The sequence below is a fragment of the Schistocerca americana genome, chromosome 8 (genome assembly GCF_021461395.2).
Source record: "Schistocerca americana isolate TAMUIC-IGC-003095 chromosome 8, iqSchAmer2.1, whole genome shotgun sequence".
In the NCBI taxonomy this organism is placed as follows: Eukaryota; Metazoa; Arthropoda; class Insecta; order Orthoptera; family Acrididae; genus Schistocerca; species Schistocerca americana.
The window spans coordinates 510,994,117-511,010,832 of NC_060126.1; the positions used below are offsets into that span (position 1 = coordinate 510,994,117).

The 16,716-nt window shown below is 42.5% G+C and overlaps 1 protein-coding gene across 1 annotated transcript in view; it reads left to right on the forward strand.

The window, feature by feature from the left end:
- Window positions 1-16,716, forward strand: part of LOC124545948 (T-related protein-like) — a 204,005-nt gene that overhangs the window by 156,402 nt on the left and 30,887 nt on the right. The window contains exon 2 of the mRNA XM_047124910.1: window positions 15,127-15,222. Coding sequence (XP_046980866.1) covers window positions 15,127-15,222 — 96 coding nt within the window. The remainder of the gene's footprint in view (window positions 1-15,126; window positions 15,223-16,716) is intronic.

Below are 16,716 nucleotides of genomic sequence, written 5' to 3' on the forward strand. Positions count from 1 at the left end.
AGTTTGTTATCAACTTTTACTTCGCTGTCAGACATTTTACAAGTATATCACTGGGTAAGTGATCAAAACTGTTGTTACAGCACTGTGCACCCATTTTTGTGCCGAAGATAACCTTAATGTAGAATAATGAATGTCATTTTTCCTTCTGGTACTGTAATTATATACCCCCTCTTGAACTGTAGTGGATTATTTACAACGAACTTCATGAGTGAATAAATATACTGTGAAGCAGTTGTCAGAATTCCCAATAGATGTCTACAAGACGTTAAAAATGAATTAGTCCAGGACATTATCCCACATGATATTGCAAAATATGTCAACTTACTGATTTGTCACTCCCCAAGATTTGCAATGATACTAAGCACAAATGTGGCTGAACTAAGTTGTTGGTTGGTTGTTCGGGGGAGGAGACCAGACAGCGAGGCCATCGGTCTCATCGGATTAGGGAAGGAAGTCGGCCGTGCCCTTTCAAAGGAACCATCCCGGCATTTGCCTGGAGCGATTTAGGAAATCACGGAAAACCTAAATCAGGACGGCCGGACGCGGGATTGAACCGTCGTCCTCCCGAATGCGAGTCCAGTGTGCTAGCCACTGCGCTACCTCCCTCGTTGAACTAAGTTGTTTTAGGAGTTCCAGATGTGTTGTTTCCCATTTAAATTGTCATCAATGTGGACCCCTAACAATTTTGAAGTTTCCACCGTAGTTATTAGAGCGGAAACTTCAAAATTCTTAGGGGTCCAACTGATGAACTGCAAGTTGACAAACTGAACCAAAATTTGAAGAAAGGAGAATTGGCAAGAACTTGAAGCAATTTGATTATGAAGGTGACAATATGATTTGCAGAGCTCAGCCTTCAGAGGCGAAATACAAAACCGATTTTTTCTACCCTCTCGTTGACACAGTGTTAAAAAGTTTGAAAGAAGGGTTCGGCCAATTAGGTAATTATTCCGAAATGTTCGGCTTTTTGTTCTCTCCAGAAAGTTTAAAACAAATACAGGACAAAGATCTGAAAATACTATGTAAAAACCTTGAGAAAGATATAAGTGTAAACATGATTGGTGAATGTTCGAAAGACATTGTTGCATCAGACCTTTCGACAGAAATTAAAGTGTTCAGAGAAATGGTTTCCAAGGATATGAAAATTCTTATGTTAATATTGAAATACCTGAATGACATAGGAAACCACGTGACAGCGACTGTCGCCTCCACTGAAAGGAGTTATTCACGTTTAAAGCTCGTCAACACTTACCGTATTTCAGAGGCAGCATCTCGCAAGAACGGATGTGTTCTCTTGCTGTGCCGTCAGCGGAACAACACATGGTTTCAAAATTGAATTTTGAAGATATTATTGATGAATTTGCTCGGCAAAAAGCAAGGAAAAGATATTCCCGTAAAGTGTGCAGAGCGGAAAACCCTCATCATTTATAACTAGGGCCCGGACTTTAATTACCTAAAAACAGTGAAATATGCAAGCATTTATCACCTAAAACTTACATAAATATGACCTTAAAAATAAAATATGACTTAATAGAAGTTTATGTAAAGCATTCTTGGTTGTTTATTTAATTTTTTATTCACCATAAAGTAATACAAAATCCACTTCTCAAAATATTGTAAGTTTAGTTCTTTCTTTCTGTAAGGTTTGTGGCTGATTTGCACCTATTTTTTTAATGTCTGAAGGTTTTATTTTCTAAACACAAAGTACAGAGAAACGATCATCTATCAAAACAGTAAAACAAAAATTTTTATTTCTACATAGTGTTTAAAGCGTTTCACGTTATTTAATATCGTAGGTCAATCTTCAGCATCTGCAAAGTTGCACTGGATCACAAGGTGCATTTTCAGGTTTTCCATTGTCAAAAATCTACGGTTGTCGCTGAGCATAGTTTTATACCTGGAAAAGCTCCTCTCCACTTCACAAGACGTCACTGGAGCGTGTTTGGAGGGAGCCAGGTCACTGGAGTTCAGCTTTGTTTCAGTATCTTCAAATGTTGCGGCATTCCCTGAAAGATTGTCACTAATTTTGCACAGTGTAGAATATCCAGGATTCCATTGGAGAACACTTTGCAATTTGATTTTCACTTTGTCAGCCACATGACCACGAGCTCGACCCAACTCACTCTGCACATGATGCACAATACTCAGGGTCTCACATAGCTGAGTGCCGACAGCTTCCAGTCGTTTGATGGCTTTTGATGTCACTGAAAAATTGGCGTTGATGTGTGATAAGTTTCGAGACAATGTATCTGTAAAAATTTCTTTCACACTTTTGATAGCACTTGATTCATCGTTATCAAGCCCACAGAAGGTTGCCTTTATTTGGGTGTAGTTGGCGCAGTAATACTTAGGAGCATTAAGCCAAGAACGCCATCGTTTAAGAACGGGTTTATGTGGGAGGGGCGTTGAAGGTGCCTGTTCCTTGAATTTCTGCACCTGTAGCGGAGCCTTCATATAGATTTTCTTGCCACAGAAAATTAATTTGTCCACGTCAGGGTAATTTGATCGCACCTCTTCGGCAACTCTGTGCAACACATGTGCAAAGCAAGTGGCGTACACCATACTGGGGTAGAGAATCTAAAGCCCTTTGGCAGCTTCTGTTACAAGCATCAAAACGTTGTCTCTTTTCACACAATCTGGCCACAGTAGCTTCAGAGAGTTGTCAAACAATATAGCAATCGTCAAATTGTTTGCTCTATCAAGAGCTTCACACGTTAGTAGGAACATACCTCCAGGGCCATAAACTTTTAGAACACCAACAACATTTGCAATATATCGCCTGCTAATATCCGTAGTTTCATCTATCGACATCCAGATCTTTTTCTCAGCAATAGTAAATCGCATTTTGTTGAGCACATCATTGTAGCATACGGATAAATAGTTCTTTCTCAGTGCAGATTCATTTGGAACTGGATGTGTTGTGTACTTCTCCAAGAACCGTCTGAAGCGTGGATTCTTGATCTTTTCCAATGGCATGTTGCAGGACACCATCATCTCTCACAAATCCTTGCAGAATGATTTCACGGTTGACGATTGACCTGTCTGTTCAAATAACAGCGTTTGCCTGCTGTTATTTTCAGCACTTCGTTTCACTCAGTTGCTGTGTTTAGCGATATTACAGTGTTGTTGCTCATTAAAGCGCTTTTATGCACTACCTTTAACTTCACACAGTTCACAAAACAATATTTTCCCATCAGTACTAAAGAACTTCTCTCCAAAGTCTCGAACATATCCTCGCAACTTCATGCTGTCGGAGCACTTTGCTGTAGGCATGTTGAACACAAGGCAGAGGCTGTATTCAAACTGGTTACTGAGAACACCTGTGCGAATGCGATGATTATTACGGCAGAAACCGCCTTTGTTGGCTCTGAGAGCGTATTGTTGACTTTGGGCAACAATGTTTTATGTTCGCGAAACGACTGTTGTGGTACACCGATTTTCTGCTACAGTACTGAGAAATAAAGCTGTGTACTAATTTATCTGTTTATCTTTAATAATAGCAAGTTAAATAGTGTCTCGTGAGCAACATATTCATTTTCTTATTCGTGTGTCCTGTAAGATACGAGAAAAACGGTATATGCATTTTTGACAAAAGTTGACAGAAATATGACCTATTATATTAAAAGTTAGCCGCAATATGACAAATTTGTTGAAATATGACTTTGTATGCACAATCAAAATACATTTTTCGACACTAAAATGCCTAGATTTATGTATTTATTTAAGATTCACCCTATAGTTCAGAAAAAAATATGACTTGTCATTAAAATACGGGCCCTATTTATAACCAAGAACTCATTTAATTTTTTGTAAATATAGAGCACAGTCAAGTGATGAAACCGTTTAAGTGTATATCCTGCACAACACTTGTGAACCTTATTTGATTTTGAATTTCATTAAATTGGAAGGATTCTCATAGCTAAGCTAGTTTTTATTATTAACATTTTAGTAATGGCCGCTATCGACAGGGGATCTCAGGTTGATTCCGTATTTCTGGATTTTCGAAAAGCTTTTGACACCGTTCCTCACAAGCGACTTCTAATCAAGCTGCGGGCCTATGGGGTATCGTCTCAGTTGTGCGACTGGATTCGTGATTTCCTGTCAGGAAGGTCGCAGTTTGTAGTAATAGACGGCAAATCATCGAGTAAAACTGAAATGATATCAGGTGTTCCCCAGGGAAGCGTCCTGGGACCTCTGCTGTTCCTGATCTATATAAATGACCTGGGTGACAATCTGAGCAGTTCTTAGGTTGTTGGGTTTCGAAAAAGACAGTCGTGTGAAACCCAGCTTGCGCTATTCGTCCACGAGACTCAGAGGGCCATAGACACGGGTTCACAGGTAGATGAGATGCTGTGTTTCTTGACTTCCGCAAGGCGTTCGATACAGTTCCCCACAGTTGTTTAATGAACAAAGTAAGAGCATATGGACTATCAGACCAATTGTGTGATTGGATTGAGGAGTTCCTAGATAACAGAACGCAGCATGTCATTCTCAATGGAGAGAAGTCTTCCGAAGTAAAAGTGATTTCAGGTGTGCCTTAGGGGAGTGTCATGGGACCGTTGCTGTTCACAATATACATAAATGACCTGGTGGATGACATCGGAAGTTCACTGAGGCTTTTTGCAGATGATGCTGTGGTGTATAGAGAGGTTGTAACAATGGAAAATTGTACTGAAATGCAGGAGGATCTGCAGCGAATTGACGCATGGTGCAGGGAATGGCAATTGAATCTCAATGTAGACAAGTGTAATGTGCTGCGAATACATAGAAAGATAGATCCCTTTTCATTTAGCTACAAAATAGCAGGTCAGCAACTGGAAGCAGTTAATTCCATAAATTATCTGGGAGTATGCATTAGGAGTGATTTAAAATGGAATGATCACATAAAGTTGATCATCGGTAAAGCAGATGCCAGACTGAGATTCATTGGGAGAATCCTAAGGAAATGCAATCCCAAAACAAAGGAAGTAGGTTACAGTACGCTTGTTCGCCCACTGCTTGAATACTGCTCACCAGTGTGGGATCCGTACCAGATAGGGTTGATAGAAGAGATAGAGAAGATCCAACGGAGAGCAGCGTGCTTCGTTACAGGATCATTTAGTAATCACAAAAGCGTTACGGAGATGATAGATAAACTCCAGTTGAATACTCTGCCGGAGAGACGCTCAGTAGCTCGGTACAGGCTTTTGTTAAAGTTTCAAGAACATACCTTCACCGAAGAGTCCAGCAGTATATTGCTCCCTCCTATGTATATCTCGCGAAGAGACCATGAGGATAAAATCAGAGAGGTTAGAGCCCACACAGAAGCATACCGACAATCCTTCTTTCCACGAACAATACGAGACTGGAATGGAAGGGAGAACCGATAGAGGTACTCAGGGTACCCTCCGCCACACACTGTCAGGTGGCTTGCGGAGTACGGATGTAGATGTAGATGATGCTGTAGTTTACTGTCTAGTAAGGTCATCCGAAGACCAGTATCAGTTGCAAAGCGATTTAGAAATGATTGCTATATCGTGTGGCAGGTTGCAGTTGACGCTAAATAACGAAAAGTGTGAGGTGATCCACAAGAGTTCCAAAAAAAATCCGTTGGAATTCGATTACTCGATAAATAGTACAATTCTCAAGGTTGTCAATTCAACTAAGTACCTGGGTGTTAAAATTACGAACAACTTCAGTTGGAAAGACCACATAGATAATATTGTGGGGAAGGCGAGCCAAAGGTTGTGTTTCATTGGTAGGACACTTCGAAGATGCAACAAGTCCACTAAAGAGACAGCTTACACTACACTCGTTCGTCCTCTGTTAGAATATTGCTGCGCGGTGTGGGATCCTTACCAGGTGGGATTGACGGAGGACATCGAAAGGGTGCAAAAAAGGGCAGCTCGTTTTGTATTATCACGTAATAGGGGAGAGAGTGTGGCAGATATGATCCGCGAGTTGGGATAGAAGTCATTAAAGCAAAGACGTTTTTCGTCGCGACGAGATCTATTTACGAAATTTCAGTCACCAACTTTCTCTTCCGAATGCGAAAATATTTTGTTGAGCCCAACCTACATAGGCAGGAATGATCATCAAAATAAAATAATAGAAATCAGAGCTCGAACAGAAAGGTTTAGATGTTCGTTTTTTCCGCGCGCTGTTCGGGAGCGGAATGGTAGAGAGATAGTATGGTTGTGGTTCGATGAACCCTCTGCCAAGCACTTAAATGTGAATTGCAGAGTAGTCATGTAGATGTAGATGTAGTTGCCATGCCTGTTAAGATTCCTTCTCCGTTACTTATTCTCCTTATCACACCAGTAGGTCTGCCGTAGTAACAGTCTTCTGATGTTTTGGTAGTACATCAATGACGAAACTTGGAATTCTTTTGAACGCTATAAAGGTGCACATCCTGTGTCGGAGGAGAGGCGGGGTGAGGGGGAGTGCGGGAAAGCCCCGCGCCAGCTACGTTAGCCCGCCCTGAACATCCGTGTCTGCTCCGCTTACGTGTTTTGTTACGGCGTCACGTGCCTGCAACGCCACCTGGCAGCATCCAACGTCGCGGTGAGCAGGGGTCACACTGTTTTGGCTTCTCAGTGTACGCTATCAACCCATTAGCGCCGGAATTAACTTTTTCGTGATTTTTTAAGAAAATTGCGTTATTATGTCTGTAAAAGGTATAAATTAGACAACTGATTTGTTTCGGCGAAAGTCATTACCGCCATTAGCAATTTACCTAAATATGGATTACAACTTCAACTAAAATAAGTAGGTTATTGAAATTTCTTATTACATATACAAGTTTTGTGCCAATTTATTATTCAGTCTTCACCATACAATTCATACTTTATAACACAGTACAATTAATAATCACAAATCAAACCCTGAACTCAGCATTATTTTACATGAAATGGAATAAAACAGTCAATACACAATCCCACATTACACTTTGAACACATTGTTCTCACAATAGATTTACAGTGCTTGTGTTCACACCTTTCTTTTTCTTTCCTTCTGTGTGCTGGACGAGGTGGTCAGTCTTATCAAACCTAACTGAATCTGATATGCGGCTGTCGGAACATCCCCTTGATGCAGATGGTCTCGGCTCCTTTTGGTAAAGCTTGGTGTCTTTTCAAGTACACTCTTGCTACTTCTTTCTTGAAATCAAGCTGAGAAATAGTTTGGTTTCTTGCTTTATTATACAAAATCCAACTGCTTTGTATGGCGACATCTAACATCCATGTAAAGAGACACGAGTACCGTTTCTCGCTTCTGATAGCATGCTAGATTCTGATCCATCTGATCAGTACCTCCCACATATACACTCCTGGAAATGGAAAAAAGAACACATTGACACCGGTGTGTCAGACCCACCATACTTGCTCCGGACACTGCGAGAGGGCTGTACAAGCAATGATCACACGCACGGCACAGCGGACACACCAGGAACCGCGGTGTTGGCCGTCGAATGGCGCTAGCTGCGCAGCATTTGTGCACCGCCGCCGTCAGTGTCAGCCAGTTTGCCGTGGCATACGGAGCTCCATCGCAGTCTTTAACACTGGTAGCATGCCGCGACAGCGTGGACGTGAACCGTATGTGCAGTTGACGGACTTTGAGCGAGGCCGTATAGTGGGCATGCGGGAGGCCGGGTGGACGTACCGCCGAATTGCTCGACACGTGGGGCGTGAGGTCTCCACAGTACATCGATGTTGTCGCCAGTGGTCGGCGGAAGGTGCACGTGCCCGTCGACCTGGGACCGGACCGCAGCGACGCACGGATGCACGCCAAGACCGTAGGATCCTACGCAGTGCCGTAGGGGACCGCACCGCCACTTCCCAGCAAATTAGGGACACTGTTGCTACACTGTTGCTCCTGGGGTATCGGCGAGGACCATTCGCAACCGTCTCCATGAAGCTGGGCTACGGTCCCGCACACCAACATCGTGCAGCCCGCCTCCAGTGGTGTCGCGACAGTCGTGAATGGAGGGACGAATGGAGACGTGTCGTCTTCAGCGATGAGAGTCGCTTCTGCCTTGGTGCCAATGATGGTCGTATGCGTGTTTGGCGCCGTGCAGGTGAGCGCCACAATCAGGACTGCATACGACCGAGGCACACAGGGCCAACACCCGGCATCATGGTGTGGGGAGCGATCTCCTACACTGGCCGTACACCACTGGTGATCGTCGAGGGGACACTGAATAGTGCACGGTACATCCAAACTGTCATCGAACCCATCGTTCTACCATTCCTAGACCGGCAAGGGAACTTGCTGTTCCAACAGGACAATGCACGTCCGCATGTATCCCGTGCCACCCAATGTGCTCTAGAAGGTGTAAGTCAACTACCCTGGCCAGCAAGATCTCCGGATCTGTCCCCCATTGAGCATGTTTGGGACTGGATGAAGCGTCGTCTCACGCGGTCTGCACGTCCAGCACGAACGCTGGTCCAACTGAGGCGCCAGGTGGAAATGGCATGGCGAGCCGTTCCACAGGACTACATCCAGCAACTCTACGATCGTCTCCATGGGAGAATAGCAGCCTGCATTGCTGCGAGAGGTGGATATACACTGTACTAGTGCCGACATCGTGCATGCTCTGATGCCTGTGTCTATGTGCCTGTGGTTCTGTCAGTGTGATCATGTGATGTATCTGACCCCAGGAATGTGTCAATAAAGTTTCCCCTTCCTGGGACAATGAATTCACGGTGTTCTTATTTCAATTTCCAGGAGTGTGTATTATATTTGGCTACCAGTTTTGGTCTGGGAATCATTATATTTCGCTTTTTTAGTTTCGAGAATCTCTTGACTTGGTCAACTTCTTGTGCACCACATGAAGAAGAGCCCTCTGTGACAACTTAGTTGTCCAGCCACCGCACATAAAATAATCCATCGTTCTTCTCTGTTCGGATCTGGCGGCTCAACAAACACATCACCTTCAATATCGTCATTATAAAGGATCTCCAGCGCCTCAGCAAGCGAGAAACCTCCTCTAAAACAAAAATGAGAAAATTCGTCCCTTTACTGAGTACAAGCGCCTAGCGTTGCCACATGGCAACACCGACGTTCAGACGGGCTAAATGAACGTAATTTATTTCACAGCAAGCAGTAACCTCCAAAGAATATATATTTGAGTATTTAAAGCACAACCATACTAAAAAACCAAATTATATATCGTAAGTTACTGTGTAAAACATGCTTACTCGAACTTATACTCCATTTTTCTTCGTAATTCAGCAAACAACGACTTCCAACACAGCTTACGCCGCAGAATTTATATGTATTGTTAAAACTGTTGCATTGTAGTGATGTTTACAGTCTTGCGTAACGGTATACAGAGCTGCCAACACTCTCTCTTCGTTGATGTCGTGGAATCAACGCTTTTAAAAAAAGTGTTACAAACGTTGCCATATGGCAACGCACGGCGCTAATGGGTTAAGGCGAGGCTGGCCGATGATCCCTCAGTGCAGAAGCACGACACTCTCTAGCTCTTACAGGAGTCGGCGAAACGCCGCGACTAATGACGATATTGGGCAATGGGCACTACGTCAGTAGTGTGTGTATAATTTGAGAATTTGGGTCTGACGGGAGGCGCGCTAGGCTACTCTGCGCAGTTGCAATGACCACTGTGTCCGGATGGCGCAGTGGTCGGAGCATCTGCCTAGTAAGCAGGAGACGTGGGTTCGAATCCCGCTTTTCAAGTCTCCCCATTTATATAAATCAGTGTCCACTAGCAGCTGAATGTCATTAATTCCTTTGTGTCTTGACATTTATTTGTGTTTGTAGTGAACAGCCAATCTCAGCACCGGACGCCGGTCGCCTGCAAATCTCTAACGGGATCCCCTCCCTGTAGACAGCTACACCGCCTGCGAACGCCATACAACCTGTGGAACAGTATATACAGTTCTGTACAGTAAATGGCACAACTCCAGTGGTAAATATAGACTTTGAACAGAAGTATGTAGCTAAGGTAGAATTTTCGAAAATTTTAGGTGTGTCCATTGATGAGAGGTTAAATTGGAAGCAACACATTGATGGTCTGCTGAAACGTCTGAGTTCGGCTACGTATGCTATTAGGGTTATTGCAAATTTTGGTGATAAGAATCTCAGTAAATTAGCTTACTATGCCTACTTTCATTCACTGCTTTCGTATGGCATCATATTCTGGGGTAATTCATCGTTGAGTAGAAAAGTATTCATTGCTCAAAAACGTGTAATCAGAATAATTGTTGGAGCCCATCCACGGTCATCCTGCAGACATCTATTTAAGGATCTAGGGATCCTCACAGTAACCTCACAGTATATACAGGGTGAGTCACCTAACGTTACCGCTGGATATATTTCGTAAACCACATCAAATACTGACGAACCGATTCCACAGACCGAACGTGAGGAGAGCGGCTAGTGTAATTGTTTAATACAAACCATACAAAAATTCACGGAAGTATGTTTTTTAACAAACCTACGTTTTTTTTAATGGAGCCACGTTAGTTTTGTTAGCACATCTGAACATATAAACAAATACGTAATCAGTGCCGTTTGTTGCATTATAAAATGTTAATTACATCCGTAGATATTGTAACCTAAAGTTGACGCTTGAAACCTCCGACGTTCAGTTGCGTGTTGTAACAAACACGGGGCACGGTCGGCGAGCAGCATCTGCAGAGACATGTTTACGATGACGACCGTGTTTACGAGTGTGGCTGTAGTGCACTGTTGTGGTTTGGTCTAGCTGTCGCAGTGTCCGCATGTAGCGCTTGCTGCTATTGTTATTCTGCATTCGTCTCCGCACGCAGACCAACTGTAGTACACCGTGTTACCAGACGTCTGTGATAGTGTAGTGTTGTAAGAACTGTGACCGTGGTGTATTCGAACTCTGAAAAGGCGGAGATGATACTCATCTATGGCGAGTGTCGACGAAATGCAGCTGAAGCCTGCAGGGTGTATGCAGAACGGTACCCGGACAGAGAGCATCCAACGTGCCGCACATTGCAAAACATCTACCGCCAACTGTATGCAACAGGTATGGTCGTAGCACGCAAACGGGTCCGTAACAGGCCCGTCACAGGAGAAGCGGGTGCAGTTGGTGTGTTAGCTGCTGTTGCCATGAACCCACACATGAGTACACGGGACATTGCGAGAGCCGGTGGACTGAGACAAAGTAGTGTCATGCGCATACTGCATCGTCACCGCTTTCACCCGTTTCATGTGTCGCAACATCAGCAATTACATGGTGATGACTTTAATCATCGATTGCAATTGTGTCAATGGGCATTAACAGAGAATGCGTTGCAGTTCTACCTGTTTACCGATGAATCGGGTTTCACAAACCACGGGGCAGCGAATCTACGGAACATGCATTACTGATCCGTGGACAATCCTCGCTGGCTCAGACAGGTAGAGCGACAGCGACCGTGGACTGTAAATGTATGGTGCGGAATCATTGGCGACCACCTCATTGGTCCTTACTTCATTGCAGGGGCCCAAACAGCTGCAACATACATCGCGTTTCTACAGAATGATCTGCCAACGTTGCTCGAAAATGTCCCACTGGAAACGCGTCGACGTATGTGCTATCAGCATGATGGTGCACCTGCACATTCCGCAATTAACACTAGGCTGACCCTTGACAGGATGTTCGACGGGCGTTTCATAGGACGTGGAGGACGCATAAATTGGCCAGACCGTTCTCCTGATCTTACACCTCTGGACTTTAACGGAGAATGTGTACCGTGATGTGCCTACAACCCCAGAGGATATGAAACAACGTATTGTGGCAGCCTGCGGCGACATTACACCATATGTACTGCGGCGTGTACGACATTCATTACGCCAGAGACTGAAATTGTGTGCAGCAAATGATGGCCACCACATTGAACATCTATTGGCCTGACAAGTCGGGACACACTCTATTCCACTCCGTAATCGAAAACGGAAACCACGTGTGTACGTGTACCTCGGTAATGTACATGTGCGTCCTACGTAATTCGGTGCTCTCCGATACACACGATCGAACAGGAGTGGTACTCAAGCGTCAACTTTAGGTTACAATATCTCGGAATATAATTAACATTTTACAATGCAACAAACGGCACTTATTACGTATTTGTTTATATGTTCAGATGTGCTAACAAAACTAACGGGGTTCCATTTAAAAAAACGTAGGTTTGTGTTAAAAAACATACTTCCGTGCATTTTTTTATGGTTTGTATTAACCAATTACACTAGCCCCTCTCCTCACGTTCGGTCTGTGGAATCGATTTGTCAGTATTTGATGTGGTTTACGAAATATATCCAGCGGTAATGTTAGGTGACTCACCCTGTATATTCACTTATGAAATTTTTTGTTAATAATCCAACCCAGTTCAAAAGTAATAGCAGTGTGCATAGCTATAACACCAGGAGAAAGGATGATATTCACTATACAGGGTTAAATCTGACTTTGGCACAGAAAGGGGTAAATTATGCTGCCACAAAAGTCTTTGGTCACCTACCAAACAGCATCAAAAGCCTGACAGATAGCCAACTAACATTTAAAAATAAATTAAAAGAATTTCTAGATGACAACTCCTTCTACTCATTGGCTGAATTTTTAGATATAAATTAAGGGCAAAAAAAAAAAAAAAAAAATTAAACATTAGTGTCATGCAATATTTTGTGTAATGTAATATCTTGTACAGACATCTTTTATTAAACAGACACGTTCCACATCATTACGAAGTGTCGTATTGATGATCTATGGAACAAGTATTAATCTAATCTAAACAGGCGTCAAGTTATCCGCCAGCTGTTCTTCTGTCCCTACACGCATACACAAAATGTGGTAACTAGCGCCCCTTTGCCTTTACCCTCAGGTTTGGAAGCCGCTACCTTTGCTTGTGATGTTTCCCAATCGAGAATGACTTTTGAAGTGAAATAAATCAGAAATAGTTTATTCTCCGACTGTGTTTTTTTTTCCTTTTTTCGCACGACATTGAAGTGGCAAAACAGCCATTCGACAAATATTGCCTCACTATGTCTTCTCAGCTCATATTTATTCTTAAGTGCTACCATTTGATGACCGTGCCAGTCTAATTTTCTTTTTTTCTACACACTGTTCTACGGCCTTAGACCAGCGTTGTCTGTAAGAGCATGTATACATCGTTTGTGAAGGCTCTCGTCTTACGCCTGTGGTCACGTTTTGACTTTAGGAATTACGCCCTCATCATCTTCAAAGTGCATCCCGTGTAGACAATCTTCAAGTGTCCCAAACAGATGGAAGCCCGAGGTGCCAGGTCTGGGCTGTTGGGTGGATGAGGCAGTGATGCCCAACCCAGTTTAGCAAAGTGTTCCAGGATTCTGAGACTTATGTGTGGGTGTGCATTGTCATGAGCAACTTTTCTTCTGGATTCTTGTCACACTGAACACCTCAGAAATGGATCCTGAGTGTGTCACAATCGTTATACAGTATATGACTCTCAATTAATGGTTGTAGATCGGTAATAACACACTTTTGCAGTCGAATTAACATTTATTTAGACACTGAACAAGGCGAATACAATATGGCTGCACGAACACAGCGTGCAGAGTGTCCTAGCCAGAAGTAGAGTCAAAGGTCATCAGGTCCAAAGACATGGCGCTTCACGCCAAAGGCACCACAACTCTTTTAGCAACACATTCACGAGAATGACACAATACTATCCCAAAAAACTGTCATCATGAGCTGCCTCCAATTTCTTCGTTTCTGGTGATTGCATTTTCGTTTCCAGCTCTGAGTGATGCACCCAAGTTTCGTCACCTGTAACAAAATGACAGAGAAGTTTCTCCATTGTCCTCAAACTGCTCCAACATCCAGATGAAATGGTGTTCTTTAAATCTTGTGGTCTGTAGTGAGCATTCTTTGAACCCATTTTGAATACATCTTTCAATATCCAGAAGTCTCAATTATTGCGTGCGCGCACACACACACACACACACACACACACACACACCTTACACCCAATTGTTGAATTGTGATTCACGAGTCTATTGTTGAATTATGATGCACCAATCTGCACGAATAATGGCATCTGCATAATTCACCATATTGAGAGCAATGGCAGGTGTAATACACTGGTACAGGGCAGCAGGAGCTGAACCACTATGAACTACGTCACTCGCTACCACTTTGAATACCAGACACTAAAACTTTTAGCTCACACAGTTAAATGAAAACTTTTTATTCAACTCAGTATTTGCTTAAAGTGCAAATGATGAATACACAAATATTCTCATCTCCTTCACATTTACTTAGTACTCTGACATGGGCATTTGCAGGGGGGGGGGGGGCAGCTTGTGAAAATTACCATATAAATGAGTTGATCAGTTTTGAGATGTGTCATGCTACAAGACATGTAAAGCTAAAGCTACAGTTGGCTGAATGAGAGGTTTAGTGAAATCACTTCTAGATGTGAGTGAGGATTGTGTAATGACTGGAAAACTGGCTTGCATTCGATTACCATACATTTTAGCACCTGTTGCAGTTCAGTAACTCACCTGGACAATGTTCTTCTGGATACACATTTCATACCACTTCACATGCACTTGTTTAATATATACATGACATGTAAAGCTCCGGCAGGATATAAAGGATTTAGGAGTAAACTCACCGAATAGCAGAGGCATTGAGTCATCAGTAGGCATACAAACAAGACTGAAAACTTCACTGGCTTTTGGACAAATCTGTTTTCAGCCTAGAGTTCACACAAAGATGGTACAATGCTGCTTTACAGAGTGTGTGTGTGTGTGTGTGTGTGTGTGTGTGTGTGCGTGTGCGCGCGCGCGCGTGCGTGTGTGATATAGACATGTTCATCTCATAGTAGGGAGATCATGTTGATATTTTGTCTGTACAGTTTATGAGAATCATTTCAGTCACCGTATACTCAATCGCCTAACAATTCAGGGAGAGCCATCCCATAGCCAAAATCTCTGTACTACATATACTATAAAGGAGAAACATTCACTTCCATCTAAGTGCATTTACATTCCCTTGGTTTATATAGTAAGTGATATTTGCAGTGCACTGGAATCAAACATTATAATTAGCTTTTTTAAAAAATTACATTTGAGTCATGATTTGAGTAAGCTAGCAACAAAATAACCATCACCAGTGAACATAAAGTTTTGGATTTTTTCCAGGAGGATGTTCCCTGTGGTGAAGGTAACTGCTTCTGGTCTAGATCCCGCAGCCATGTACACGGTGCTGCTAGAATTTGTGCAGATAGATCCCCACAGGTAAGAAATAACAGATATTCATCAGGATATTCACATTGTTTCCACATTTTACCTTCTCAGTACAGTTCCAGTGTTGTACACTGATCTTTAGAACCTGACTGTCATCCCATCTTTGGCTCAGACATTCTGCATGTTATATTGCATGTAGATTTATGCAATTAATAATTTGACAGTGTCAAGTAATCATCAGAAAAGACTAGAATAAATGACACAAACTAATTAAAGATTTATATTTATGGCTAATAAAATATCATCAATGATAAAAAATCAATGGAAGCATTTTATAAAGTATTATTTAACTATAAGGTAATCTGTGACCTTGATACAGTCAACTTGCTATTCTCAAAGTCCATTGTTTGTTGATTTTGATTCCCGAGAGTCATTTGATATGTGAATTGACAAGTGATCATATTCATATTTACTGATGTCTAAAGAATGCTAAAATATTACTCCCACTATGTAATTAGGCATTTTAATGTAATGCACAAAACGTATCACAAATCCAAGTCTCTGAAATTCCCTTATTGCTGCAGCTGTGGGTGCTGATAATATACACTGATTTACCATAATTAACAATCTGATGTTTTATTAAGACACATGATAATGCGGTTCAGAACATAGGAAACACTTGGCTTCAGTGGCATCAACATTTACACTATAGTGGTAATGGCACCAAAATACTTGTCATCAATCCACACCCCCTGGTCCACATTCTGATGCTTATTGTAGTCAGTTGATCCTAAGTTCCTGATGATCCTCTGCAGAAGAATGCTCATTTCACAGCATGTGCAGCAAATCCTGTCACCATTTGGAAACAGACAGTGCTATGTACTCTGATAAAACGTGATTTTGATAGATTCAAAACTGTGATACACATAAAACTGACACCTTCCTTCCTCAAGGTCACAGAAGTGGTGACTCAGGAATGGAAGGACTCATGGGAAGAGTGAAGACTGGATGAAAGCTTGCTGCCATCTCCATTAAACTTGGTTGATTTTTAATCACAGTGAATCAATAAGTGTCTGCACTTATCAGCTTTAAGCTGCCAATAAGACTTAGAATGTTTGCATCCGTTGGATGACATTGTTCTCTTCAGTTGCACCAGGTTTCAGCATTGTCACACTGAGTCACTCTCCATTTTCACCCATGAATAACAGTATTCTACAATCCATTTTTTGTGGTCTGAACATGTACCATATGCTGAACTCTGTAGACGACTTTCAGCTCAGAACAGGGATAATTGTTCACTATATGAAGTGTTTACCAGTGGATTGAACAGTTCCAAAGTCACCAAAGAAGTGTGAAGGACATTCACCCACATCCATTGCTGATGCCAACATTGCACAAGCTCAAGACCTGAGTCTGAAAAACCGAGAAGTGATTACTGATAAAATGGCAAACTAAGTGTACACTAATCATCATTCTACATATGACATCATCCATAACAGGCTCAATTTTTTAAAGTCTGTGCATGACTCCCAGAACAACTCAATG